At 37.8% G+C, this 27435-nt stretch overlaps 1 protein-coding gene across 2 annotated transcripts in view; it reads right to left on the minus strand.

The window, feature by feature from the left end:
• The window catches only part of LOC115213643 (dynein beta chain, ciliary-like), an 884597-nt gene that overhangs the window by 289904 nt on the left and 567258 nt on the right, over nt 1-27435 (minus strand). For both annotated transcript variants that reach the window (XM_036501971.1, XM_036501966.1), the window contains exon 33: nt 22079-22355. In XM_036501971.1, the coding sequence (XP_036357864.1) occupies nt 22079-22355 (277 nt within the window). The remainder of the gene's footprint in view (nt 1-22078; nt 22356-27435) is intronic.

The raw sequence follows: 27435 nt of genomic DNA on the forward strand, positions 1-27435 counted from the left end.
CCTTGGTTACTAGTTATCCCCTCCTAGCACACAAAATGTCTAATTCAGAATTTTATCCAAAACTCAAAATTTGAAAAGCGATAGCAAAACGGGTTATTATGTTGGAAGATAAAAATCATATTTTGTACAATATTGCATAATACTTTTGGTATTATGATTCTAATATATTCTTTAGTCTTGTAAAACAAATCTTGTGTTTTTTCATCTTATTTCTTTCTGTATATATTCAACAACGTGTAATCACCCACCATACTTTCTACCTTATATGTATATATGTATATATGTATATATATATATGGTGCCCCAGCATGGCCGCGGCCTTCGGGCTAAAACATTTTTAAGGATTTAAGGATATACGGACGCTAAATGATGATGATGATGATGATGATATATATATATATATATATATATATCAGTCTCTTTGCCAACCTGCTAAGCTGTAGAGATGCAAACGAACATCAGAACCAAGTGGTGGTAGGGGACAAACTGAAAGACACACACACACATGCATATATACATGCATGCATTCATACATACATACATACGTAAGCGTGCATGTGCATGCATGCACACACGTGCACACACACATGCATGTAGAAAACATACATACTAGATATATGACGTCGATTGGAACCTGGTGCAGCTCCCTAGCTTACTAGTTTTCAGTCAAACCATCCAACCCATGCAAACCACCCAACCCAAGAGACTGATAGAATAAGTACCAGACTTAACAATAAGAGCTGATCTCAATTTGTTTGACTAAATTCTTTAGGGTGGTGCCTTGATTAGGTAGGGAAGTTTGTCGATAGTTAAGGTAGATACATAGTTTAAGTGGGTAGTAAATAGGTGATGGGTAGGAAGGCAGGTAGGTAGGCAAGCAGGTAGTTAGGTAGGCCTACCTGCCTGCTAGCATGCATGTACATACATACGTATGAATACCCCAAAATACAAGTGTAAAGTATTCCTGAAAATCTTGCCATAACATGAAATCCTCTAATGTGGAATACATTTTAATGTTATAAAGTGAGAATGCAATGCAACAGATTTTATTGAGAACAACAACAACAACAACAAAACAAACAAAACAACTACTTTTATGCATGAAAATAACAATTTCTAAACAAAGAGTAATATGCATACATAAAAACATTTGAAGAGAAATACATTAGGGACTAAATAACTCATTAAATTGCAGTAGGGAACATTACTACCACAAGAGATGTTGATTACTGAGTGAAGGGTTATGGTGGAATAAGAGTTACAGGGTGAATGAGAGATACTACTTATCTTACAGCGCATCATCATCAACATCTATTTGAACTATGAAGAACTTATCCAAAATTGTTTTATGTTTATATCACATCATTTCTTTGTACAGCGCAGTGCAGGAACTAAGATCAACGTAAATGCTTTTTGTAAGTTTTATGGTACATTTAATGTGGGTTGTTATCAGCAAAATCATTCAAACCTTTCTCTACAAAAATCTTTGGTGACTCTTCATACCAAGATTTTGAGGGAGAGTTAATTACTCTCAAAACATGAACTCAGGCTACTGAATGAAAATCTTCACCACTGAAGGCAAACAAGTCTGCTTTTGACTCTGGGCATTATACAGAGAGAGGAGGAAGGAAAATATTACCATAAAAATACCCTCTAAAGAAGATCTTGAATCATTCTGGTTGAAAGTCTGTGACGTAAAGAAGGATTTCAACCTTAATGCATCATGACTTAATACAGTAAAGAGAGAATACTGTACCAACATCAAAAGTAAGACATATGCAGTTGATCTGGGATCTTTCACCATAATTGTAGGCAAACTTCATAATGGGAGGGCACCTAGAAGGAACCTAACAGTTGGATACTAATACAAGAAGCTGGCATTCTACAGAAAACCACTAAGATGTATATTCAAAAGGACTATGGAAGGTCAGATTGCCAAACAACTTTTGACAAACAAACTGTACTGTTTGAAGTGAAAAAACACTGAAGTAGCCTTGTAACAGCATGATTTGAGATGAAGGAGGTAGAGGCTTCAGACCAGGGCAGACAGCATTCGAATGACATATTGTCTCTCTCAGATAGTACTTCTTAAAGAACAGCAGTGAAAATAAACACATTAACTAAGTGCTGAAAAGTGAAGCGAGCAATATCCTTTGTATTGGCAGCAAGCTCCTCAGGAAGCACTCTTCCTGCTGACCTTCCATAACTCCAAAACAGCTGGATGTGAAACACTCAGCATACCTTAAAAAAGACTATACATGAGTAATATTGACATGAAATACAGTTTCTCTTGGATCTGTGACCATACATCATATTACACTTTGAAGGCTATGTATTTGCAATACAAGAACAGAATATTGCTATGAAAAACCTATTGAATAAAAGAGACAGTGAAGCCCTTCAAACCCCAAGATGCAACCGAAAAAGCGGATTCTGTCATATTTCTGAGGAAGACATCACACATTTGATTAGCAGATGCCCCAAAATATCAACCCCTGTATGCAACATGTTGCAAAAACAATATACAATGCCATTCAGAAAAAAAAAACTCTCCTGAAATAAATATATGGAATCCCCCTATCATTGAATACATGCACAAGCATCAACACAAGGAATTCTGGTGGAACATTATCATCAAAATGTCTGTCAAGTGTTAACATAACAAGCTGGATATTATTGTTTGGGATGGACAAGAAAAAATATGTACTGTCTTAGAGGTCAACTGCCCTTCTAATGTAGATATTTCTTTGAAAATCAAAGGGAAAAAGGACAGCTATTGACATCTGCTTTGAAACCTTCAGCTTCTATATCCAGACTATGAATTCACAGTACACATGGTTTTGTGAATAAATTTCTAAGTGACAATCTCATTAAGCTAGGATTTTCAGAAAAAGAAATCAAACAACTGATTTGTACATTACAAATATAATCTGTAAGTGGAATAGTAAAAATTTGCAAGACTTTTCGAAAGTTTAAAATATGACATTGCTTTTGTCATCTACATTCCAACGCTAGAGTTTTGTATCATTGTTAGAAACCAGCTCCTTCCTCAGAGGGAGAATTTAAATAATTAAAACAGAAGAAAACACACACACACACACATATTAGGTTGGAAAGTCCTGTTGCATTTATTTTGGGGTTTGAACAATTTGTTTTTTTTTTTATTTTTAAGGTCCTATAATTACTTTATAGACAAGGAGCCACTGAGTACAATGTTTGGAGCAAACATTGCTGAACCGTTACAGCAACTGCAAAAGTGCAGGAGGAAGCTGTTAAATGCTTTATCCATAGAAATCTGAGATCAGGAATACCTTGGAAAAGGAAAAAGTGACATTCATGTTCTAGTCATTCTACTTATCACATTGACTAAGTTGCTACTACAGTTACACACTGGGAACTTATCTTGGCTGAAAATCATTTTGATTTTACAAGAATGTTGTTTCAGGAGTATTACTTAAGAACTACACAGATTTACAGCCAAGAGAAATGAAATGTCCATCAAGATAATTAATATTTCCCCTTATTAATAATAACATAATCCCATTTATTTGACAAACAGTTGATCCTTCAGCAACATCTCTATATGATTAAACAACAATGGGCATTTTTCTTGCATTTTTTATGCAATGCTTATAATCGACAACAATATTTCTCTACATTAGCTGTTTCATATTGGTTTAACACTTCATGATAGACAACATTCTTCCTATCCTACAGAGAATAACTTCCCTCGGGTGTAGTCCTGGTTTGGGGTTGGATTCTTCATTTTCATTGGGTGCTAACCAATGTCATTTTCATTGGATATGAAAAAGAGAACCTACCTTTCATCAATTGTGATGATTCTGTCCAGGAAAAGTTTGGCAGCAAATCTACTCTTCAATGATGAGTAGAGGGCAACTCCTTAATTAAGGTGAGAAGCAGTTAGATGATGGAAGGTAATGAATACTATTATATCAGTTCAACTAAAAACCAAATTAAATGGCATATTGCGAACCATGAGAGTTGCTTTAAGAATAGACATAAAATCAATAATACAAGTCTCAACAAATTTATATGGATGTTAAAAGACAATAAGAAAAATTATGATTAAATGGGAAATTATAAGCCATGCCAGAGCTTATAGAATCTCAGATAAAAAATGCTGATTGTGTATAGAAGAGATATTTCATATACTAACATCTAAACACAAACTAATTAACTCGAGAAAAGAGAATATTTGAACTTGTATGTTTTTAGAAAGTTTAATTAATAAAAAGATAAAACTGAACATTAAAAATTTAAGCATAATACAGTAAGTGTAACTTAATTTATAAACCAAACATAAGATATAAATAATATAAATAGTAATAATTAATCAGCTAATATAATACATCTAATTTTTTATTGTAATATTGTAGAACTATTGATAGCACTAATTTTGATGATGTAATATACTTAATATATATAAGTACTAACCTTAAATGTGTGCATTTAAGGTTAGTACTTATATGTGTAGGTATATGTATTCTCTCATACACAGATGTATAGTGATATATAGAATGAATTACAAATTAATAACTATAAAATTTAAAACTATTATTTAGATCAATATAAAAATATAAAAATAATTATTATGCTTATTCATTTCATACAATAATATAATGGCTGGCTTTTAGTTTTTATTTTCAAATAATTACACACACGCAAATACAAATATACTTATTTTATTAATTATCTTGTTGTTTCATGTTATAAATTATATAATTTTTGGTATCTATCAAACATTATTACTTTCTGTAGTGTTTTATATATTGATGCATGTATATATACACACACACAAATATTTATTAATTATAATTAATGACTATTAATAATACAAATACATATACACTGACGAAAATAAATTTAAGACCGATGACAAATGTTCTGTTTCTTACAAAATATTTTGTTACTAACACCATAAAAATTATTTTTATCTTTTATACCTTATGCAGAATTTCTGTCTTTTCCAAATGATGCAGATAATAACTATTTTTATACAATTTGAAGAATTTTAATGCTAAATTAATGTAAGCGTTTCAAATTTACCGGCAAAATTAGTTTAAGACCGTATCATTATAATTTTATTTAAAGCTTAAGATTGTAGCAAAAATGAACAACAAGAACAAAATACATATAAGTACTTTGTGCCATAGCCTTTATTCTTAATAACGGCTGAACAACGCCTCGGCATTAAATTCGCTAAGTGATTACAAAATTCTATGGGAATGTTTTGCCATATTTCATTGATATAATCAAATAATTGTTTTAGATTAGATGTTTTTTTTTAGCATGGACTTTTTTGGAAACATAATTCCACAAGTTCTCAATCGGATTCAGGTCCAGGCTCTGGGGAGGCTATTCGATTACATCAATATTATGATCAAAAAAATTCCATAACCTTTTTGGCTTTGTGCACAGAACTATTGTCCTGCCGATAAATAGCCCACAGAGGCATTTGGTGAGTCAAATATGGCACAACATTATCCTTTAGTAGATTCATATAACCTACACTATTTAGCTTTCCATCAACTTTAACTAGAGGGCCAACACTAGAGCTACTAAATACTGCACACACCATGACACCCCCCACCCCGCTTGCGCCGTCTTTTTCATGCATTTCAGATGGAATTCCTCAGTTGGGCGACGTCTGACGTATGTTTTACCATCTGATCCAAATATACAAAAGCGTGACTCGTCACTCCAAATGACCCTGCACCAATCTTTGGCAGTCCATTGTGCATAGCTTTTTGCAAAATTAAGGTGTTTGAGTCAATTTCTTTCGGATATTATTGGCTTTTCCTAACGATTTGTCCATGTAGTCCAAATTCTCTCAAATAGTTGCGGACGTTTGTAGTGTAAAAATAACACCATTCTCGTTGGACAATTGTTTACAAATGTCAATGGCTGTCAGCATTCTTTGGCATCGAGAGTTACAGAAAGGCCAGAACTGAGCACCACTGCGTGGTGCCAAGGACTCCAAATTTGCCATCAAGATGTAGGATAAGATACTGTGATAGCCTGGGCTTCAGAGGCCCACAGCTCTTCAATATCCTCCCGAAGAACCTGAGGGACCTGCATGGGGTGGATGTGGATGTCTTTAAAGTAGGACTGGATCTCTTCCTGTCAGGTGTCCTGGATGAACCAACTTCACGGCAGGAGGTGCAGATGAGGGCAGCTGCATCGAACTCTCTCATGCACCAAATGGCAGTTGCTAAAAAGCATTCGTGAAGTAAAATCATGTAGCAACACCAAATGGCAGTGCCCCAGCATGGCCACAGCTCGTGAGCTGAAACTAGATAAAATAAAAAAAAAATAAATAAATTCGGTTGCCTTCTGAAAGTCGGTGAATTCAACGGTCTAATTGCGCCATTGTTTTCCTTGGGGCATCAGTCCTTTGCTGATCTTTATATTGACCAGTCTCCGAGTATAACTTCCACGCTTGCACCAAGCCGGTTTACTGCACTTTAGTTGCTTGCTGATGTTCAAAAAGGAAATATTATATGGTCTTAAACTAATTTTGCCGGTAAATTTGAAATGTTTATATTGCATCATTCGAAAGAGAAATAAATTCTGCATAAGGTGTAAAAGATATAAATAATTTGTATGGTGTTAGTAACAAAATATTTTGTAAGAAATAGAACTTTTATCAATGGTCTTAAATTTATTTTCGCCACTGTATAAATAAACTGATTTGATTCAATAACCTTTTACTTACATGCATACACACATAAATCAGGCAGTAAACATCCGTATACACACACACTCACACACAAACTAAAATAGATGACAGACATCCATATTTTGTAAAGTTTTTACTTTTATTATTTTCATTATTATTAATTTTTATTTTTATTCTTTATTTTAAATTTTTATATACTTTAATTTATTATTATTATTGTTATTATATTTAAACAAAAAATAAAAATATTAACACATGCAAGCACACATACATACACATACAAATAATTAAAGACACTTTCATTTACTTAGTTTGTTGAAGTATCTCAACCGATCAACATGTAAACTCTGTAATGTGCTTTGCACTAAGATATTTCACTTAAGATCTTCAAAATGCAAACTTATGTTTTGTAATTTGTATTGAGTGTAAATTGAAAGAATTGTAGGTAATGTTAATTAATAAATTAATTTATATCCATTTTCTTATTTTATAATATTTGATATTTTTATAACATATTTATTGAAAAACTATCTGTTCGAAATATAATTTATTAAACCAGTGTAACTTGGATAAAACTATCCCTACAAGAGGTTTATATATCCTCCTAGTGACTGTGTATGTATGTATGTGTGTGTGTGCGTGTGTGTGTGTGTGTATGTATGTATGTATGTATATACATACACACACATACATATAAGCGTGTATGTGCACACATACACATAAATCATCCACATATACCTACACCCACAAAAAACGTGCATAAAGGAATGCATTCATTCACATAGCTAATTATTATAAACATTCAAACAACTAAGCATTAATCTGTCTATCAATCCAACTAATCACCTATCATTCAACAGAAACTTATAAATATATATGTACAATACACATATACACATATAAAATACAATATACACACTTACATATAAAATGATATAAAATGCATATATGTGCAAAACATCAACATGCACAAAAATACATGTGCATAAACACAAACACTGAAATAGCATAAAAAAGATATCATTGGTATCATGTACTCCAAGAACTTTAGTTGTTTAAGAAGATCTTCTCTTAGCTGCTAGTGTTGAGCAGAAAGAAGTAGGTATGTTTGTTCATGTTTCACTAAAGGAAGTTTTTCTATAGGTTTGATTGCTAACTGCCTTGAGTACCTGGTCATGTAACCTATAGTAGCAACCATTAACCAAGGTTTCGCAGAAGTTGCTGAAGAGGTGTTCCTCTTCCAACACCCAAGGTATATGAAGGCACTTCATTCCTGTCCATGTGTAAGGATTTATCAAACTTGGTTAGTTGCAACACACTGCTGAAATACAAACACTCTCCTTTACCCCATTACCCCACATGTTCCACCCATATTGCAGCAATACAAGTGTGACAATGCATCAACTTATTCTTATTGCTTATGTATAATGAATTATGTAAGCAATAAGGAGATATGCTGTGACTTCGACTACCCAACAAATGAAGTGAGTTCATGGCTTGCAGGATGGCCTGCTGTGCTTCAGGAGACCTATTGTGTCAAGTACATCAACATTAAAATAAAAATCGTATGGATATTGTAGTTGTGATACCCGTGCCAGTGCCATGTAGCGCTTCACAGAGGAAATGACGAAGACCAAGACCTCTGAGATATGCTGTGACAGTGAAGACCCGACAAATGAAGTGAGTTTATGGCTCGCAGGACGACTTGCTGTGCTAACCTTGGATTGTAGAGTGACCCGCTGTTCTTGAGGAGACACATTGAGTCAAGTACGTCAACACCAACATCAAATAAAAATCAAATGGAAATTGTAGTTAAGATACCCGTGCCAGTGACAAGTAAAAAACACCGTCCGAATGTGGCAGATGCCAGCACTGCCTGACTGGCATCTGTGTCGGTGACACATAAAAGCACCAACTGATCGTGGCCGTTTGCCAGCCTCCTCTGGCCACTATGTGGCACGTAAAATGCACCCACTACACTCTCAGAGTGGTTGGCGTTAGGAAGGGCATCCAGCTGTAGAAACACTGCCAGATCAGACTGGAGCCTGGTGCAGCCTCCTGGCTTCCCAGACCCCAGTCAAACTGTCCAACCCATGCTAGCATGGAAAACGGACGTTAAACAATGATGATGATGATGATGATGCATAGTCACACTTTTATCCTATCTATTTATGTAACTTACCTGTATTTGCACTAATATCAATAATTAACTAGTTAGCCTGTATGTCTTCACTTCTAGCAGTACTAACATTGCTTATACTAATGTTGGTATAATTGATGGTGGAATAATGGGAGGATAACTGCTATGACATGTCTCTTGGCCAATGCTCATTACAAACTTCTTTTCAGATGCCGAAAGCTGCAGTTCCCCATCTCTATGTTATTTCCTACCTCCCTTTACATTCTAGGAGGGCAACTGCCATGGGGTAGGAGGGTTGGCATACTTCTAGCAGAGAAATGGGTAAGTAAGGTGATTGAGGTAGTCAGAGTATGTGACAGGCTACTTAAGCTTAGACTAGTTTTGCAGAATAGTACATCAACAATCATCTCTGCCTATGCCTCACACTCAGGCCTGCCAAATGAACAAAAGGATTGTTTTTATGACATTTCAGGAATAACCACTGAGATGCTTAAAATATTTGGGGTATGGGTTATGGTCTAATTACCTGTATAGTTAACCAATGACTGGTGTAGCAACACCATGGTCAATTGCTACAAAGGTAAAGGTGATGCCTTAGATAGAAATAATTATAGAGGTATCAAGTTGCTGGATCAGGTGATGAAAGTCACAGAGAGGGTCATAACCCAACTAATTAGAAAAAGAGTTAGTCTAGATGAGATGCAGTTTGAGAAGCTCCACTGATGCTATATTTCTGGCAAGGTAGCTGCAGGAGAAACACCTAACCAAAGATAAACCTCTGTACTTGACTTTTGTTGACATGAAGAATGCCTTTGACAGGGTCCCCCGATCCCTTATCTGGTGGTCAATGCGGAAACTAGGAATAGATGAGTGGTTGGTGAGAGCTGTTCAAGCCATGTACAGGGATGCTGTCAGTAAAGTGAGGGTTGGCAACGGATACAGTATGGATTTAGGGTACAAGTAGGTGTTCACCAAGAATCAGTCCTTAGCCTCATTTTGTTCATCATAGTCCTCCAGGCAATAACAGAGGAATTTAAGACAGGCTGCCTCTGGAAGTTCCTCCATGCTGATGAACTTGATCTTATTGCTGAATCTGTATCAGAACTAGAGAAAAAATTTCAGGTGTAGAAGCAAAGTCTAGAATTGAAGGGCCTTAGAGTTAACCTAGCAAAAACCAATGTCTTAGTAAGTAGGAAAACAGACAAATCACACATCCCTTCTAGCAGATGGCCCTGCTCAATCTGTAGGAAAGGTGTAGGTAGAAACTCTATAAGATGCGCCCAGTGCAAGCTATAGACACATAAGAAGTGCAACAATATCAGAAGAAAGTTAACTGGGAAAATAGTTTTTGTGTATGGAAGGTGCACAGGTACAATAAACACTAAAATTGTACAGAAATTAGACTCCATCAACTGCCAGTGGGGGTAAGCTAGAGGCAGCTGATAGCTTCCATTATCTAGGTGACCAAATCAGTAATGCAGGTGGATGCTCTGAGAGTGTAGCTGCAAGAATAAGAATAGGCTGGACAAAGTTCAGAGAGCTCTTAACTCTGTTGGCATCAAAGAACCTCTCTCCCTCAGAGTGAAAGGCAGACAGTATGATGCCTGTGTGAGAACTGCTGTTTTACATGGCAGTGAAACATGGGCTATGATCACTAAGGACATACGTTGGCTTGAAAGAAAGAAGCTAGCATGCTTCAATGGATGTGTAACGTCAGAGCACATGTACAACAAAATGTAACCGTCTTAAGAGAAAAGTTAGGCATAAGAGGCATCAGATGTGATGTGCAAGAGAGACAATTGTGCTGGTATGGTCATGTGATGTGTATGGACAAGGACAGCTGCATAATGAAGTGCTGATCTTTAACTGTGGAGGGGAGCTATGATAGAGGTGGACCAAGAAGACATGGGATGAGGTGGCGAAGTATGATCTTCAAACACTGGGCCTCATGGAGGCAATGACAAGTGGCTGAGACCTTTGATGATATGCTGTGCTTGAGAAGACCCATCAAGCCAAGTGAAATTGTAATCATGGCCGATGCTGGTGTCATGTAACTGGCATCCATGATGGTTCGCACATAAAAAGCACCTTTTGAGCATTGGGCTTCATGGAGACAATGTGGCTGATACCAGTGTCACATAGCTAGCACCCCTGCCAGTGGCACATAAAAAGTATCTATCAAGTGTTGGGTCTCATGGTGACAATGACAGATGACTGAGACCTTATCCAATATGCTGTGCTTGAGAAGAAGACCCATCAAGCCAAGTGAAATCACAGTTGCGACAGATAGTGTATCAAGCAGCTGGCACCCATGTCAGGGGCATATAAAGGCACCCATTACACTCTTGGAGTAGTTGGAGTGAGGAAAGATATCTAGTTGTAGAAACCAAGCCAAATCAGACTGGAGTCTGGTGCAGTGTCTTAGCTTACCAACCCTGGTCAAACTGTTCAACCCAGCCAGCCTGGACAATGGACGTTAAATGATGATCATGAGTGAGTTGATGATCTTACTAGAAACATGCTGTTTATAAAGAACTTCCTCTACCAGTTTATATGACGTAGTCCTGTAAGTGTTTTCAATATCTAACTACAGATCTTCCTTAGCTTCTCTGAAGAACTGTTTCACCCCTGTATGCTTCAGCAACCAAGTGTTTCAGAGATCCCACCTTTCTGGCCCCATTCATATATTGTACTTATTGATCAATGTACAAATTCTTAAGGAGAAACTTAATCAGCTGTCAGGACATCCTTCTCTTCATCATCCTGAGATTTGCACGTCCTGCAACAGGAGGATCAGAGGTGTGAAGTGTTCAGGATTGCAAGACAATGTGTAAGAGAGAACAGAGATGTTATTGGTGAGAAGTGTATTTGGAATGATGACACACTTGCCAGTGAGATGGAAGACAACAAAGTGGTATGGAAGTGTTATTATGAAAGGCTGCTGGAGAATGCCTAGGATAAAGGGTGGCTATTTCCTGTTGACTCCACAGAAAAACTAGCATTTAAAGTTGACGGTAGATAAAGCAATCAAGGACATGAAGAGTGAAAAAACAAAGGCAGTTGCAGAGATGCTCAGAATAGCTGGTGAGATAAGTTATGCAATAACCACCAGGATAGTTAATCAAGTCATACAAGAATGGGTTGAAAAGTTCATAGGCTGACTATCAAGGAGTGATGTTACACCTGTGAAATTTTACATGCATGTATTGATTTTCAACTCTTAATGATTACTGCATTTTTTTCCCAGGAAAACAGACATCTGACTGTTTAAAGAAGACTTCAAAAGTAACTAGTAGTAACTTCTCTTGAAAATGGGCATCATGGTGTTATCAAGTAGAAAAGGGTTTAGCCCCCCCAAGGATATTCATGCTGACATTGCTGTTACATTAGGAGATGATGTTCCAGCTTTATCAACAGTGCAGAAGTGGGCAGCTGAATTTAGGAGATGAAGGAAGAGTCTTGAGAATAACTCAAGGTCTGGACATCTTGCAACAGCCATCACCATTGATTGTGTTCACCACATGGTGATGGATGACAGATGATTAACAATAAATTAAATAGCCAATGCAATTAAAATATCCTGTGAGAGAATTGAGAAAATTTTGTATAATGAACTTGGCATGGCAAAGGTTTCTGCTCAGTGGATGCTACATCTTCTTACACCTGATCAAAAGTACACCCAACTCATCACATCACAGTAAAATCTGATGTTGTTTGAGGTAGATCCAGCTGATTTCTTTGAAGTCCAGAGCTCTGGGTTGGGCCGATGGCTTTCTTGATACCCTTATACATTACGATATTGCTGCCTGTGTCAAATGACAGTTGGTTGTCTTCACATTAATCATTTGCACAGCATCTCACTGCCTTCTGTATGTTGTTCCTTGCTGATCTCAATGCTTGTAGCATTGCCCTGGTGGGCTGGTGTTTGTGCTTCAGCAGGGCAGCACGCTTCTCCTTCATGAGGTATTGAGCTATTTCACACTCATCTCAAACCAGTCTTGTGTCATTTTCCTCCTCCTCTCAAAGGCCTTCAGTGCAGTACTATAGATGATGTTCCTGAGAGAGTCCCATCTCTGCTGAACATTGCCATCTTATGTGTCTGCAAGGAAGGTGTCTTCCAGTGACCTGAGGAATGCATCTGTCTTAGGTAGCTTCTGAGTTGCAGTAGCATTGATATGCTGCTTGCCTGGAGGCTTTGCACAGAGCAAAATTCTTTGTTGGAGTTTGAGATTGCAACAAACCAAGGAATGGTCTGTGTTGCAGTCAGCACTTTGAAAGGACAGAGTTAGGAGGACATTCCTCAGGTGGTTGCATCAAGCTGGTGCCAGTGGCCCAATTGAGGGTGATGCCAGGAGTCCCTGTGTTGGGCTTTGGCCTGGAGGTGATGACACATAGTCTATGGAGTATACAGGGATCTTGAGGCTCAAACAGCTATTGCCCATTTTCATTCATGTTGCCAACCCCATACCAACCAGACACCCTTGGCCAGGAGTCATGATAACTCTCACTATCGCATTGAAGTAGCCAAGTAGCATCAGCTGTTCTCCATTTGAGACCACCTGTATTTTCATAGAGAACTGATTATAGAACTTATCCTTGGCATCTTGTATGGAGTAAAATGTTGGAACATAAGCTCTAAGGTTGACAAGCCCATCAGAAATGTGCAATTGATGTGAGAGTATCCACTCCAAACTGTTGCTGCTGAGTTCTCCCAACTTCAGCAGAGAGTTCCTCATGGCAAAGTCAATACCATGCTCTCTGGCTTCGTCTATGCCTTTCCCTTGCCAGAAAAAGATATACTCTCTCTCACGAAGGGTCCCCAAATCTGGGAGTCTCATTTCCTGCAGTGCTGCAATGCTCACTCAGAATCATAGCAGTTCATTGTTGATCTTGCATGTGTTGCTTATCTTTTGAAGATCCCCTGACAGACCAGTTATCATAGTCCATATGTTCCACCATCCGAGTCTGAATGCTGGTTTTTGCATTGTTTGTTTGCTTGTTTTCCTTGGTGTAGTGATTATAATCCCCAATTCAGGATATTAGTTTCCCTATGCCCCCATAGGACAGTACCTAACTGGCTGGGGACTGCCCACCTTGAGGCAGGTTGTAGCTGTCCAGTGAGGCACAGTCACCTCTCCCCCCATCAAAAGCAGCCCCTGATGCCTTGCTCTTACAACAATCAATTTGCAGGCTGAAAACTGGTAAACTGCTGCTTTCTGTGTTTTGCCACCATGGTTAGACAACATTTGAGTGTCCTCTCCAGGGCGCATTCTTCAGTCAGTCATAGCCACTCACTCTCGGACTTTTAAATTTTCAACAGTAAGCGTGTTCTTTTCCTCTGTTAGATTCATTCTGTTTCTAATATCACAATATATACATATATACATATATATACATATATATCTAAAGCTGGTTCTAGCTAGCCCAAAATGATCTTGTTTGAAGAAAGCATGCTGGTTTTTAATTCATTGCCTAGATCCCTATAGTTAACCTGCACTTTTCCTCCATTAGATTCACTCTGCTTTTAATATAGCAATGTATTTATATACATATATATCTAAAGCTGGTTCTAGCTAGGCCAATGATTGAAGAAAACATTCTGGTTTTTAATTCATTGCCTATATTCCTATATGTCCTGGCTTTCTCCCATTCTTCCCATAACCTCTCCCACCTGCTCCCTAACCACCACTAGACTAACCAAACAGCTTGTGTGGAAAGAAAACTTTGAATATCCCATTCTTGTTTTCTTTGTATCATCTATCTGGATGTTTTGTTGTCCCATTTTTGTATCACCTAACTGTCCGGATGTTTTGCGTTCTTGTCCCATTTTTATATATATATATATAGAGGTGTATGTACACTTTGGTTTCTAATATTTAAGTATACATTTTTCTAAATCTCATACAACTCTATTTCTGTCTATCAGCCCTTTCTCGCTTAACCGTTCATTCCACTCTTCGTTCTTTCATTCCCCCTCACTCACATTTCTTTGCCTTCTCTTCTTGTTCACTTTCCCTCCACTTTTCACTTCACTGTGTCCCTGTCATTTTTTCTCGCCCCTCTTTAATTCTTCTGTCCTTCTGCCTCTACATCTCTCTCTTCCCATGTGACCAGCATTTGGCCAAGTCTGATCTTTCTTTCTTGGTCTGGCCATTGTCCATGCAACATCGATATTCCTCCCTTGTGACTGTGAAATCTTGTATCCTTGCCATAAGGCTTCATTTCCATACATGCCAGCTTAATTTAATTTGTCCTTTGTTGAAAGACACCTGTTGTTATGTCCTGTTATTATTTTTATTGTATTTGTGTAACATTGTCCATTTTTTTCCATCCTTGTTTTTGTAGACATTCACTGCTTTCTTCTAAGGAATCTAAAATGCTCTTAGCTTGGTTTTTCCTTCGGGCTGGCCAGATTGGAGTAAACTCGAGTATAATCAGCTGAAATTGCAAAGATAATCTGGTATTCAACTGAGGAAAGAAAACTTCGAGTGACCCATCCTTGTTTTCTTTGTATCATCTATCTGGATGTTTTGCGTTCTTGTCCCATTTTTATTTATATACATATATATATATATATATATATAGAGGTGTATGTACACTTTGGTTTCTAATATTTAAGTATACATTTTTCTAAATCTCATACAACTCTATTTCTGTCTATCAGCCCTTTCTCGCTTAACCGTTCATTCCACTCTTCGTTCTTTCATTCCCCCTCACTCACATTTCTTTGCCTTCTCTTCTTGTTCACTTTCCCTCCACTTTTCACTTCACTGTGTCCCTGTCATTTTTTCTCGCCCCTCTTTAATTCTTCTGTCCTTCTGCCTCTACATCTCTCTCTTCCCATGTGACCAGCATTTGGCCAAGTCTGATCTTTCTTTCTTGGTCTGGCCATTGTCCATGCAACATCGATATTCCTCCCTTGTGACTGTGAAATCTTGTATCCTTGCCATAAGGCTTCATTTCCATACATGCCAGCTTAATTTAATTTGTCCTTTGTTGAAAGACACCTGTTGTTATGTCCTGTTATTATTTTTATTGTATTTGTGTAACATTGTCCATTTTTTTCCATCCTTGTTTTTGTAGACATTCACTGCTTTCTTCTAAGGAATCTAAAATGCTCTTAGCTTGGTTTTTCCTTCGGGCTGGCCAGATTGGAGTAAACTCGAGTATAATCAGCTGAAATTGCAAAGATAATCTGGTATTCAACTGAGGAAAGAAAACTTCGAGTGACCCATCCTTGTTTTCTTTGTATCATCTATCTGGATGTTTTGCGTTCTTGTCCCATTTTTATTTATATACATATATATATATATATATATATATATATCATCATCATCATCGTTTAACTTCTGCCTTTTGTGCAGGCATGGGTTGAATGATTTGACTGAGGACTGGCAAACCAGATGGCTGCACCAGGCTCCAATCAGTTCTGGCAAAGTTTCCACAGCTGGATGCCCTTCCTAACGCCAACCACTCTGAGAGTGTAGTGAGTGCTTTTACATGCCACCAGCATGAGGGCAAGCCAGGCGGTACTGGCAACGGCCACACTCAAATGGTGTTTTTTTATGTGCCACCTGCACAGGAGCCAGCCAGTCCAGCGGCACTGGTAATGACCTCGCTCGAATGTTTTTCCACATGCCAGTAAGGTGATGCTGGTAATGATCATGCTCGAATGGTGCTTTTTATGTGCCTCCGGCATGGACGCCAATCAGCTGCTCTGGCAACGATCATGTTCAGATGGTGCTCTTAGTGCTCCACTAGCATCGATGCCAGTCATTGAATTTGATTTCGATTTCACTTGCCTCAACAGGTCTTCACAAGCAGAGTTTAGTGTCCATGCATAAGTGGGCTGGTATAGGCCACAGCTTATGGTCTCACTTGGTTTGCCGAGTCTTCTCACACACAGCATATTTCCAAAGGTCTTGGTCACTAGTCCTTGCCTTGGTGAGGCCTAATGTTCGAAGGTCATGCTTTACCACCTCATCCCAAGTCTACATCTTCCACAGGTTCCCTCAACTGCTAGGGTGTGGCACTTTTTCACACAGCTATCCTCATCCATTCTTGCCACATGACCATACCAGCATAGTCGTCTCTCTTGCACACCACATCTGATGCTTCTTAGGTCCAACTTTTCTCTCAGGGTACTTACACTCTGTCAAGTATGCACACTCACATTACACATCCATCGGAGCCTACTGGCTTCATTCCTTGCAAGCTTACGCATGTCCTCAACAGTCACAGCCCATGCTTCACTGCCATGTAGCATGGCTGTTCGTACACATGCATCATACAGTCTACTTTTACTCTGAGCAAGAAGTCCTTTGTCACCAGCAGAGGTAAGAGCTCTCTGAACTTTGCCCAGGCTATTCTTATTCTAGCAACTTTGCCCAGTATATATATATACACACACACACACACAGAAAGTGAGAGAAAGAGAAAAAGAGATTGATACCTATGCAAAACAAACTACACTTAATATTATGTAAGACAGTGATGCTGTGAGTTTGCAGAATTGTTAGCCTGCCAAACTAACTGTTTAGTGGTATTTTGTCCATCTTTATACTCTGAGGTCAGATTCCACCAAGGTCAACTTTGCCTTTCATCCTTTCAAGGTCAATAAATAAGTACCAATTAAGAACTGGGGTCAATGTAATTAACTTACTTCCTCCTCCAAAATTGCTGGCTTTGTGTCAAAATTTGAAACCAATATTATGTAAGATAAAAAATATAAAATTTAAGTGAAGAAAGATTAGTGTCCCTATTTATTCAGTAAATATGTACATTTTTTAAATAAAAGTGTGTGTGTATGTGTGTGAGTGCACATGCATGTGTATGCATGTCGGTATATATGTTCATGTGTAGGTGTGTGTGTATGTGTGTGAGTGCACATGCATATGTGTGCATGTCAGTATCTGTGTTCATGTGTAGGTGTGTGTGTGTGTTTGTTTCCCTATGATTATGCTTGTGTCTGCTGCATGTGTTTCTTTTCAATTTCCTTGTTGTCCAACAATAGGAGTATATTTATCTACTATGTTGATATAATACATAACTAAAATTATCTATTTTAAGGGTTCTCACAGATATGCATCAAATTTTTTAGGCTTATGGAAACATTTTACCATCACAGTAAATTGTTTAGTTTCAAATCATGGAGCACAGAAACAGAATTTAAATTTTAGTATTGAAAAGATGTGGTTATATTGCAAAGATGATAAACAGCTTTTAGGATTACATTTCATCTTGAATCAGATTATATATTTATTTTCCTTTACTGCTTGAATATGTAGGTAAACACTGTAAATACTGTTATATTCGTCTCTGTTTAACTCATCATTACCATTCTTTCCTACTATTCTATGGGACTCTGGTTACTCACAACTATCAACATTTTCCCCTTCACATTATCCTCTCTGCCTAATATACTCTTCCAAAAGACTCTGCTATATCAGCTTTTGTTTAACACATCCTTATTCATACTTTACTGACCTATTACCTCTGAGGGAGAGTACGATTGGCTATTTAACCCTTTCGTTATTGTTTTTATTTTGAGATGCTCTGTATTTCTTTCAATTATTTAAAATATAATAAAGAATTTAGTAAAATAACTTCGTTATCATTAAGATAGTGTTAGGAACATAAATTATGACTAACATTTGGTGGAAGATTTGAATTAAAAACTTATCAAAACAAGACACTTATATTAAAGAATCAGAGCTGGTTTCAGTTGGGTTGGTAACAAAAGGGTTAAACCAAAGTCTTGTTTGCTGCCTAATCGGAAGTCCCTTCTCTGTGGACCAGCTTGATAGCTAGCCCACAGTGAAGATCCTTGTCTACAGTTCATCTGTTATGAGTTCATGGGCAGTGCCCCACATAGCCCAACCCCCTCAGAACTGTTGACTGTTGTTGGAACAAAGGTGTTTTTACCACCCTACCCGTACATGTAATCACTTGGCTTTTTGGCAACTGTTCATTGTCAGGGGTCAGTGTGACTTGCCTGTGGTGGCTGAGTTACTTAAATGGGGCTGTCATGGAAACTGTGACCTGTCATTCACCAATCAGGAGCTGCAATGATTTGTCTCCTGAAGGAATCACTTCATATGGGCCATCATGAGGTGACTGAAGGGGTTTTCATTATGCATTATAATGAACAAATACAGACTTTGCTGTATGGAGGTCATTTGGTATGGATGACCTAGGTGTACCATGTGTAACTGACTCATGCTATCTCTCAGTTGCTCAAGATATCTTTTGACATTTGAGCCTGACTTTGTGTTTGGAATGAACTCCACCAGCACCATAAGTGGGGCACCATACACCATTTCTGCGGAAGAAGTGTTGAGGTCTTCCTTTGGGGTGGGGTGGATTCCTGGCATCACCCATGAAAATTGATCGATCCAGTTGAGCCTGTTAAGTCTGGTCGTGAGGGATTCCTTCAAGCAGCAGTGAAATCTCTCCACTAAGCTGTTGGTTTGGGTATGGTATGTTGTTGTGACACCAAAAAATTCATATGTCATTCCACAGTTTTGAGGTGAACTTAGGTCAATGGTTGGATTATGCTGCTGTCTGGGACACCAAAATGGGTAACCCAGGAATGGGTAATTTCTTGATGCAGAGAGGCATAGCCTCAGGCAAAAGCGAAGGTGGTAGGGGACCAATGAGGTCAATGTCGACATGATTGAAATGGGCATGTGGGAATTCATAGCTGCCAAGAGGTGTTTTGGTATGCTGATGGATTTTGGCTTGTTAGCTGGGGAAACAGGTTTTGGCCAACTCTTCAATTTGCTTGGCCATACCATGCCAGATGAATTTGCTTGACCTCAGGTGCTGTATGGCTCTGGTAAGGTGTGAGAGCCCATGAATAACATCAAAAACTTTCCAGCGCCTGGCTACTGGGATAATTGGTCATGGTTTCCCAGTGTGTACATCACAAAATAGGGTTATTCGATTGGAGCTAAAGTGTACATCCTGCAAGGTAGGGAGATGATGACAGTGCAGTAGGCTCTGACCTTATCCTCTGTTTGTTGAGCTGTAGTCATACCCTCATAATCAAGACTTCCATTATGGAAGCTATGTAGGTGTCAGATTAGATAAAGGCCCAAGAGAGTGCATCAGCAACTAGGTTGCTTTTTCCCATTTAAGTGTTGAATGTCTGCAGTGTACTCAGAAATGGTCGATAACTGTCAATGTTGACATACAGACCATGGCTCTGAGAGCTTGCTCATAGCAAAGTGAGTGGTTTGTGGTCTGTGAACACTATGAAAGTGCAACCTTCAAGAAAATAGCAAAAGTGGTGGACACCTATATGAGTGGCTAGTAGTTCCTTGTCTGAAGATGATTTTGACCTAGGAGAAAACTGAGCACCCAGCTAACTGAGCTGAGAAATCCTGTATATGCAGAATGGTGGAGTAGCAGTCAGGTGTTATGTTTGTGTTGAGACAATGATAATCTCTACTAGGTTGCAACTTCCATTGGGTTTTGGTGTCACATGTACAGGTGATGATCAAAGACTGCTTGGTCAGTGAATGATGCCCAAAATTTCCATATTGTTGAACTCAGGCCTCGCAATATCAAGTTTATCTAATGGTAGACAATGTGTGCAGCTGTGCATTGGAGGGCCAATAGTGTGGATGTGATGTTTCAGTCCATAGCAGGTTGTGGGTTTGGAGAATGTTGGTGTAGTGAGATTCAAGTGGCTTACAAGGACAGTCAAGAATTTGTTCTTCATTTGAGAAGTGGCTGCTATGTGGGAGATGGCATGTGCAGATGTTACTAGAGGTATGTAGGCATATGTATTGCTGTTGACAAGTCATCTCCCCTGAAGATCAACAAGCAGTAAGTCTGCTCTGATAATAGGCTGATGGACATCAGCGATGGTGAATGCCCATGCGTATGCTTGTGAGCTGGTGTGAAGGGAGAGAATGCAGCATCCATATGCTTTGATTTTGCAACCATTGGCAGCTGTTAAAGGTTGGCCTTGCTTTCTGTACAAGAGGTCTCTTGCAGATACTGGGATCATGCTGATTTCTGCAACTGTGTTCATTAGAAATCTTCATCTGGAACTCCAATTGTGGACATACAGGAGCAGTTGATTGTGTTTGCCAGAGTGTTTAGTAATGGCTGGCTCTTGAAGCTACCTGATTACTTACACTTTGTAGCCTTCTTGTCCCAAACTTCGTGTGATAGAAACACAGGTCATCTTGTGTAACTTCATGTCTCAGGGCCAACCTTGATTGTAACCCTGACAAATATTGTTTGTCAATCACTTTTGCTAACTGCCATAGGTCCTTGATCTCAGTCTGAGTTATGAGGTACTGAACCTGGGACGGCAGTTTATAGAAGAATATCTCACTACACAAAAAACAAGGTGACTCACCAAGGAGCACTAATGCCAGCATCCTGTCCATCAGTTTGCTGCTTCCTGGTCACTAGGCCAGAAAGTTTCCACAAGTCTCTCTTTTAAGGTGGCGTATTTGTGCATAGCCAGTGTTGAGTTAGGATGTCTAGCACTCTTGTTGCTGTGTCCTCATCCAGTGCTGCTGTTGCATATATTTTGTCAGGTTTAGAGTGATCTTCCTAATGTTGATCTGTGCTTCAACTTGTGTGAACCATACTTTGGTTTGTTTTAGCCAGAATATGGGTACTTCTCTCCCTTGCCATGCATGTGTGTATTCTATTTCAGGGCCACCACTTATAGCTTGCTTTTGTTAAGCTCTACATAAAAATAATCACAAACAAGAGTGTGTCAAAGTATCATTTATCTGGCTTCAATCATCTACACTGTGAGGGAGAGTTATGATCAGCCATTTAAACCTGAGTCGTGCTTATTGCCTAACTGGAAGTCCCTTTTCTACAGACTAGCTCAATAGCTAGCTCACAGTAAAGATACTTGTCTACAGTTCATCTGTTATGAGTTTATGGGCTTATTCAAAATGAATTGGAATTTATAGGCTATATCTATTAGCCAATTAATAAACTGCAATGAATAAGTAAAGAAATTTGATATGATTAACTTTGACTTTGTCAACTCTATGTTTCTATTTATATAACATTTTAAGTGATCTATTTATATGTTTCCTTTGGGAACATATAAATACTCATCTTTATTGAAAATCTAACTTCTAGCAATATGAATGAGTCAATTTCAATGGTACTAAAATTGTTTCAGCAAGAACAGTTGTATTTGACTGCTAATGAATTTGTAGATTAGTGTAAAACCATAGGATTCAAGATTAACTTACGGATTCCAGCCAAGGTCCTGAGGGTTAATATAAAGGATTCCTGCCCTGGAAACTGTTGCAGGTGTTGCTGTTTTCAGATGACTAATTTCAAACAGTAATCGCATTGACGGAGTCAGTGGAATTCTTTCATTACTGGCCAGAGTGAGAATTTTATTGTCATCCATAACTGTATTTAGAGACTCTATCCACATGGGATCGATGTCTCCATCCAAAACAATCCATTTGGGTCCTGTTCCTGACATTATAGCTAAGTCTCGCATGATCACAGAAAAAAGTCCTGCCAAGCAAAGATAATCTTACAATTACCAAAACGTTGCATTGGTGATAATAATAATGATAATACAGGTAAAGATGTTAAGCATGACTAGGACAATTGTTTTTGTTGCTATTACTGATTAGCTGACAAAATGTTTAGTCATAATACACACCACTCTATAAATGCAAATCTATCTATTGAAGTCAATCCATCAGTATAATTAGGCAATGTAAATATCTACGGTTCAAACTCTTTGTTACTGATAATAAAGAATTTCTTGAAAGAGATTAGGATAATTTATTCAGTAGATTGAACATTGTGTTATTTACTGGATTATTTTGTTTTTTGTCATAATAAAGCTACTGATAAAATTCAGCTAAGAATGAATTTTGTAAGTAATCAGATCATCAGGAAAATGTACAAAATACAGTATTTTAGAGGTTATTTGAAATCTTTTGCCATTTACTCTTTATTTTCTCACATGTAAACTGTGACTAGTTTCAGTCATTGGACTACATGCAAGTGGGACACTGCCTTCAAGGGTCTAGTTAATCATATCCTCAATAATTAAATGTATTGAAATTTAGTGCTTCTTTTATCAAATTTTATTTACTGAACTGCTACATTACAGATCATAAACAAACAGCATCACTTGCTAAGTGGAATGGGCATAAACCAAATTTGGACACGAAAGCACATACACTAAATTTCACTCAAAGTATTTGTCAATTTGAGATAATAGAAGACAACCAAGGTTGTACATAGTAGGACTGAAATCAAAACCAAGTGGTTGCAAAGTGAACTTATTAATCATAGAGCCATGATGCTACCTGTACATTACTGCCACTGCTGTCATCATCTTTAACATCATTTCATATCTGTTTCTTGGGTTGGATAGATTCGATATATCAATTTACATATTAAACGCATTCTTGGAGTTGGTTTGTAAAAATTAATGATTTGTAGGTATGTGGAACTTTGTTATGCAAACATAATATACTATAAAGTATACTAAATGTTTTTATAAGTCAGTACCATGTTCTACAGAGTTAGCAGTGTTTCTTACATTATTTTGTTAAAGTTATTTCTACAGTTATTCAATAGAAATTATAACCAGCACTGACTTTTGCTACAACGTTTTGTATCAAGACGTCAGATGTAAACAGTAATTTTAGCATAACATATTAAGGAACACTAATAAAAAATCAAAAACATAAAAATAAACAAGCTTTTGATGATTTTATAGATATTTCAAAATTATGATGCTATGATGCTAGGTCCTTCCATTATTTTGTCCAATCCCTGTATATATATATATATATATATTAAAGAAGCCCACCGTGGGTGTATATATATATATATATATATATATATATATATAGATATATATATATATTGATATATAAAATTCATTCCATCTGTCTGTTTGTGCGCTTATAACTTGAGTATTGTTCATCCAATCGTGCTGAAATTTTAAACATGGATACATGAGAGAGCTGGGCATTCCGTAATCTAAAAAGATTTTCAGAATCGTTAGTTTCAAAGTGAGAATTGCTATTTTTGTAATCTTTAATGTCCTGTTTGTTCCACCATTAAGACAATCAGTTGCTCAGACAGCCGGCGTATACCATTTCACTAGCAACAAGGGGAGTACAGGATGACAGTCAGCCAAAACCATCGCTATGGTGTCTCTCTTCTTTCCTCTCTCTGTGGGGGTTAATAATCTTTAGCTACGGTTTCTCATTCAAACTATATAATAGGCGGAATTGTTGGATTAAGACAGTAGGGTGTTTTGATGGCAATTTGGCTGCTATTTCTACCAGGTCTAGTGGATCATTTCACTTTGACCGGCAGATTTTAAAAATAATTTCTTTGTAACTAAACACTTTTAAACTTCGTATACTGGTAGAATGTGTCACATAAAACATCTTTCTCTCTTGGCATTCTTGAGAAAATGATGTAGTTTGTAAGCTCTTTCTTGTATTTCAGCAATTTCAACCAATCAATGACGTCTATTGAGGTGAATACAATTACTGTTGTTGTTTGCAACAAGTTCAAAACAACTTTCGGCGGTACGTGTATTTGTTTACATTTGAAGAAGATCGTCACTTTCTGTAAAATTTTTAATTTTACAGGGACATATAAAATGAGGTGAGGATGCAAGTGGGCAAGGTTAGAAATCCCCATCTTAAAAGGTGTCGTTGCTAGGGCCAAAAACGCACACTTTGACAAGTCTACTCTCATTCTTTTATGTGTCTGTCTTTCTCCATCACTCACTCTCTTTCCTCCCTTCCTTTCACTTTCTATCTATAACGGCGTTTCACAGTGTCTACCTCCCTTCCCTTCACTTTCTCTCTATAACGTTATAGAGAGAAAGTGAAAAGAAGGGAGAAAGTAATAATGAGTGAATGAGAATAACGATTAAGGGTTTTAAAAGCGTAAAAATATTTTCTTTCTCAACTTACTCAAGATCTTTTGTTGTTTATAAATGGGAGAGAGATAGATAGAGAAAGATAGAGAGTAAGAGAAAGCGAGGGAAAGTCTACTATTTTTCCCCCGCTGCCTTCACCAGCGCTGTCACTCTCTCTCTCTCTCTCTTTACGTCTGTCTGCATTCATACAGGGAATTATCATCGCCACCACCACCACCAAATATTATGAATCAGATATTTATTGGGTGAATTTATATATATGTGTGTGTGTGTGTGTTCTATATATAAATATGTATATATAATGTATATATACAAAGTGTATATATCTCTATTTATATATATATATATATATAATTTGTATACACTTATATATATAATGCGTACACACACGCACACACACATACACACACTCACACACACATATATATATAATGTGTGCATTATGTGGTCGGTTGAGCTGAAAATATGCACACCTATGTTAAAAGTGCTGGCTAGTTTGCATGGCAACTATTTTTTTCCTCAAATGAAAGGACAAAATTCCTCATCTTATAAAATGTGGCCCGAGTAGACCCAAATGAAATCGGGTTATATTAATCAAAATGTGAAAAAGGGTCTAAATGGGGCTGGAAGGAGATTAAAATTTGCAGGAGAGGGTGTTTAGGAATTCCCTGTTACATCAAGCTAAAAAATTTGCGCCAGCCTTTAAATCGTCAATGTGTTGCCGTCCATGATGAAGAGGTTTTGAATTCTTGCCATGGTGAGTCTACTGTTGTGAGAAAGAATCACCTCAAAACTTGGTGTTTAGGAATTTTCTTTTACATCAAGTTCAAAATTTTACGCCAGCCGTTAAACTGTCAATACGTTGCTGTCCGTCATTAAGAAATGCCAGCCATGGTGACTCTACTATCCTCAGACTTTATCCCTTCAAACTTTGGTTTCCAATATTTTTTTATTTTTATTCAGCTCGCAAGTTCGTCTGTCCCTTTTAAATGTTAGTGTTTTGCTGTCTGCCTTGAAGCAGACCTTTCCGTTGTCACTGCATGATACTTATGAGTGATTTTTCAAAATATTTTCTTTCCCAACTTAATCAAGATCTTTTGTTGTTTATAAATAGGAGAGAGATAGATAAAGATAGAGAGTAAGAGAAAGCAAGGGAGAGTCCGAGAGAAATGAAGAGTAAGAGAGTGGGAAAGTGAGAGAGAAAGGAGAGAGAAACAAAGAGGGAGAATCATCATCATCATCGTTTAACATCTGTTTTCCGTGCTAGCACGGGTTGTACGGTATGACCGGGGTCTGGGAAGCCAGGAGGCTGCACCAGGCTCCAGTCTGATCTGGCAGTGTTTCTACAGCTGGATGCCCTTCCTAATGCCAACCACTCCTTGAGTGTAGTGGGTGCTCTTTTCATGCCATGGGCACAGGGTCCAGGGGGGGCTGGCAGCGGCCACGATCGGTTGGTGCTATTTACGTGCCACCGGCACAGTAGCCAGTTAAGGCGGCACTGCCATCGGCTACGTTCGTATGGTGCTTTTTACGTGCCGAAAGGAAGCAACAGAAAGTAACAACCACAACCTCACCCGCGCGTAGAGCGGGTCACCTTAAGCTAGTCTCTATATTATAATTCTGAAATGTAAAATGTTTGTTTGTATGGTTTTGGCATTGAGAGCGGGCCACTAGATCCCGTCGGATTGACTCCAAAATTTACAGGGACATGTAAAATGAGGTGAGGATGCAAATGGGCTAGGTTAGAAATCCCCATATTAAAAGGTGTCATTGCTAGGACCAAAAACGCACACTTTAACAAGTCTACTCTCATTCTTTTATGTGTCTGTCTTTCTCCATCACTCACTTTCTTTCCTCCCTTCCCTTCACTTTCTCTCTATAACGTTATAGAAAGAAAGTGAAAGGAAGGGAGAAAGTAATAATGAGTGAACAAGAATAACAACGAAAGGTTTAAAAAGCGTAAAAGTATTTTCTTTCTCAACTTACTCAAGATCTTTTGTTTTTTATAAATGGGAAAGAGATAGATAGAGAAAAGTCTACTATTTTTTCCTCCGCCGCCTTCACCAGCGCTGTCTCTCTCTCTCTCTCTCTTTACGTCTGTCTGCATTCATACAGAGAATTATCATCGCCACCACCACCACCACCACAACACAATCATGAGAACAAATATGATGAAACAGATAATTATTGGGCTAATTTATATGTGTGTGTGTGTTCTATATATAAATATGTATATATAATGTATATATACAAAGTGTATATATCTGTATTTATATATATATATAATTTGTATACACTTATATATATAATGCGTACACACACGCACACACACACACACACACACACATATATATAATGTGTGCATTATGTGGTCGGTTGAGCTGAAAATATGCACACCTATGTTAAAAGTGCTGGCTAGTTTGCATGGCAACTATTTTTTTCCTCAAATGAAAGGCGTGACCTCTAGGACAAAATTCCTCATCTTGTAAAATGTGGCCCGAGTAGACCCGAATGAAATCAGATTATATTAACCAAAATGAGAAAAGGGGTCTAAATGGGGCTGGAAGGGGATTAAAATTTACAGGAGCGTGTGTTTAGGAATTCTCTGTTACATTAAGCTAAAAAATTTGTGCCAGCCTTTCAATCTTCAATGTGTTGCCATCCATGATG

The sequence above is a fragment of the Octopus sinensis genome, linkage group LG1 (assembly GCF_006345805.1).
Source record: "Octopus sinensis linkage group LG1, ASM634580v1, whole genome shotgun sequence".
In the NCBI taxonomy this organism is placed as follows: Eukaryota; Metazoa; Mollusca; class Cephalopoda; order Octopoda; family Octopodidae; genus Octopus; species Octopus sinensis.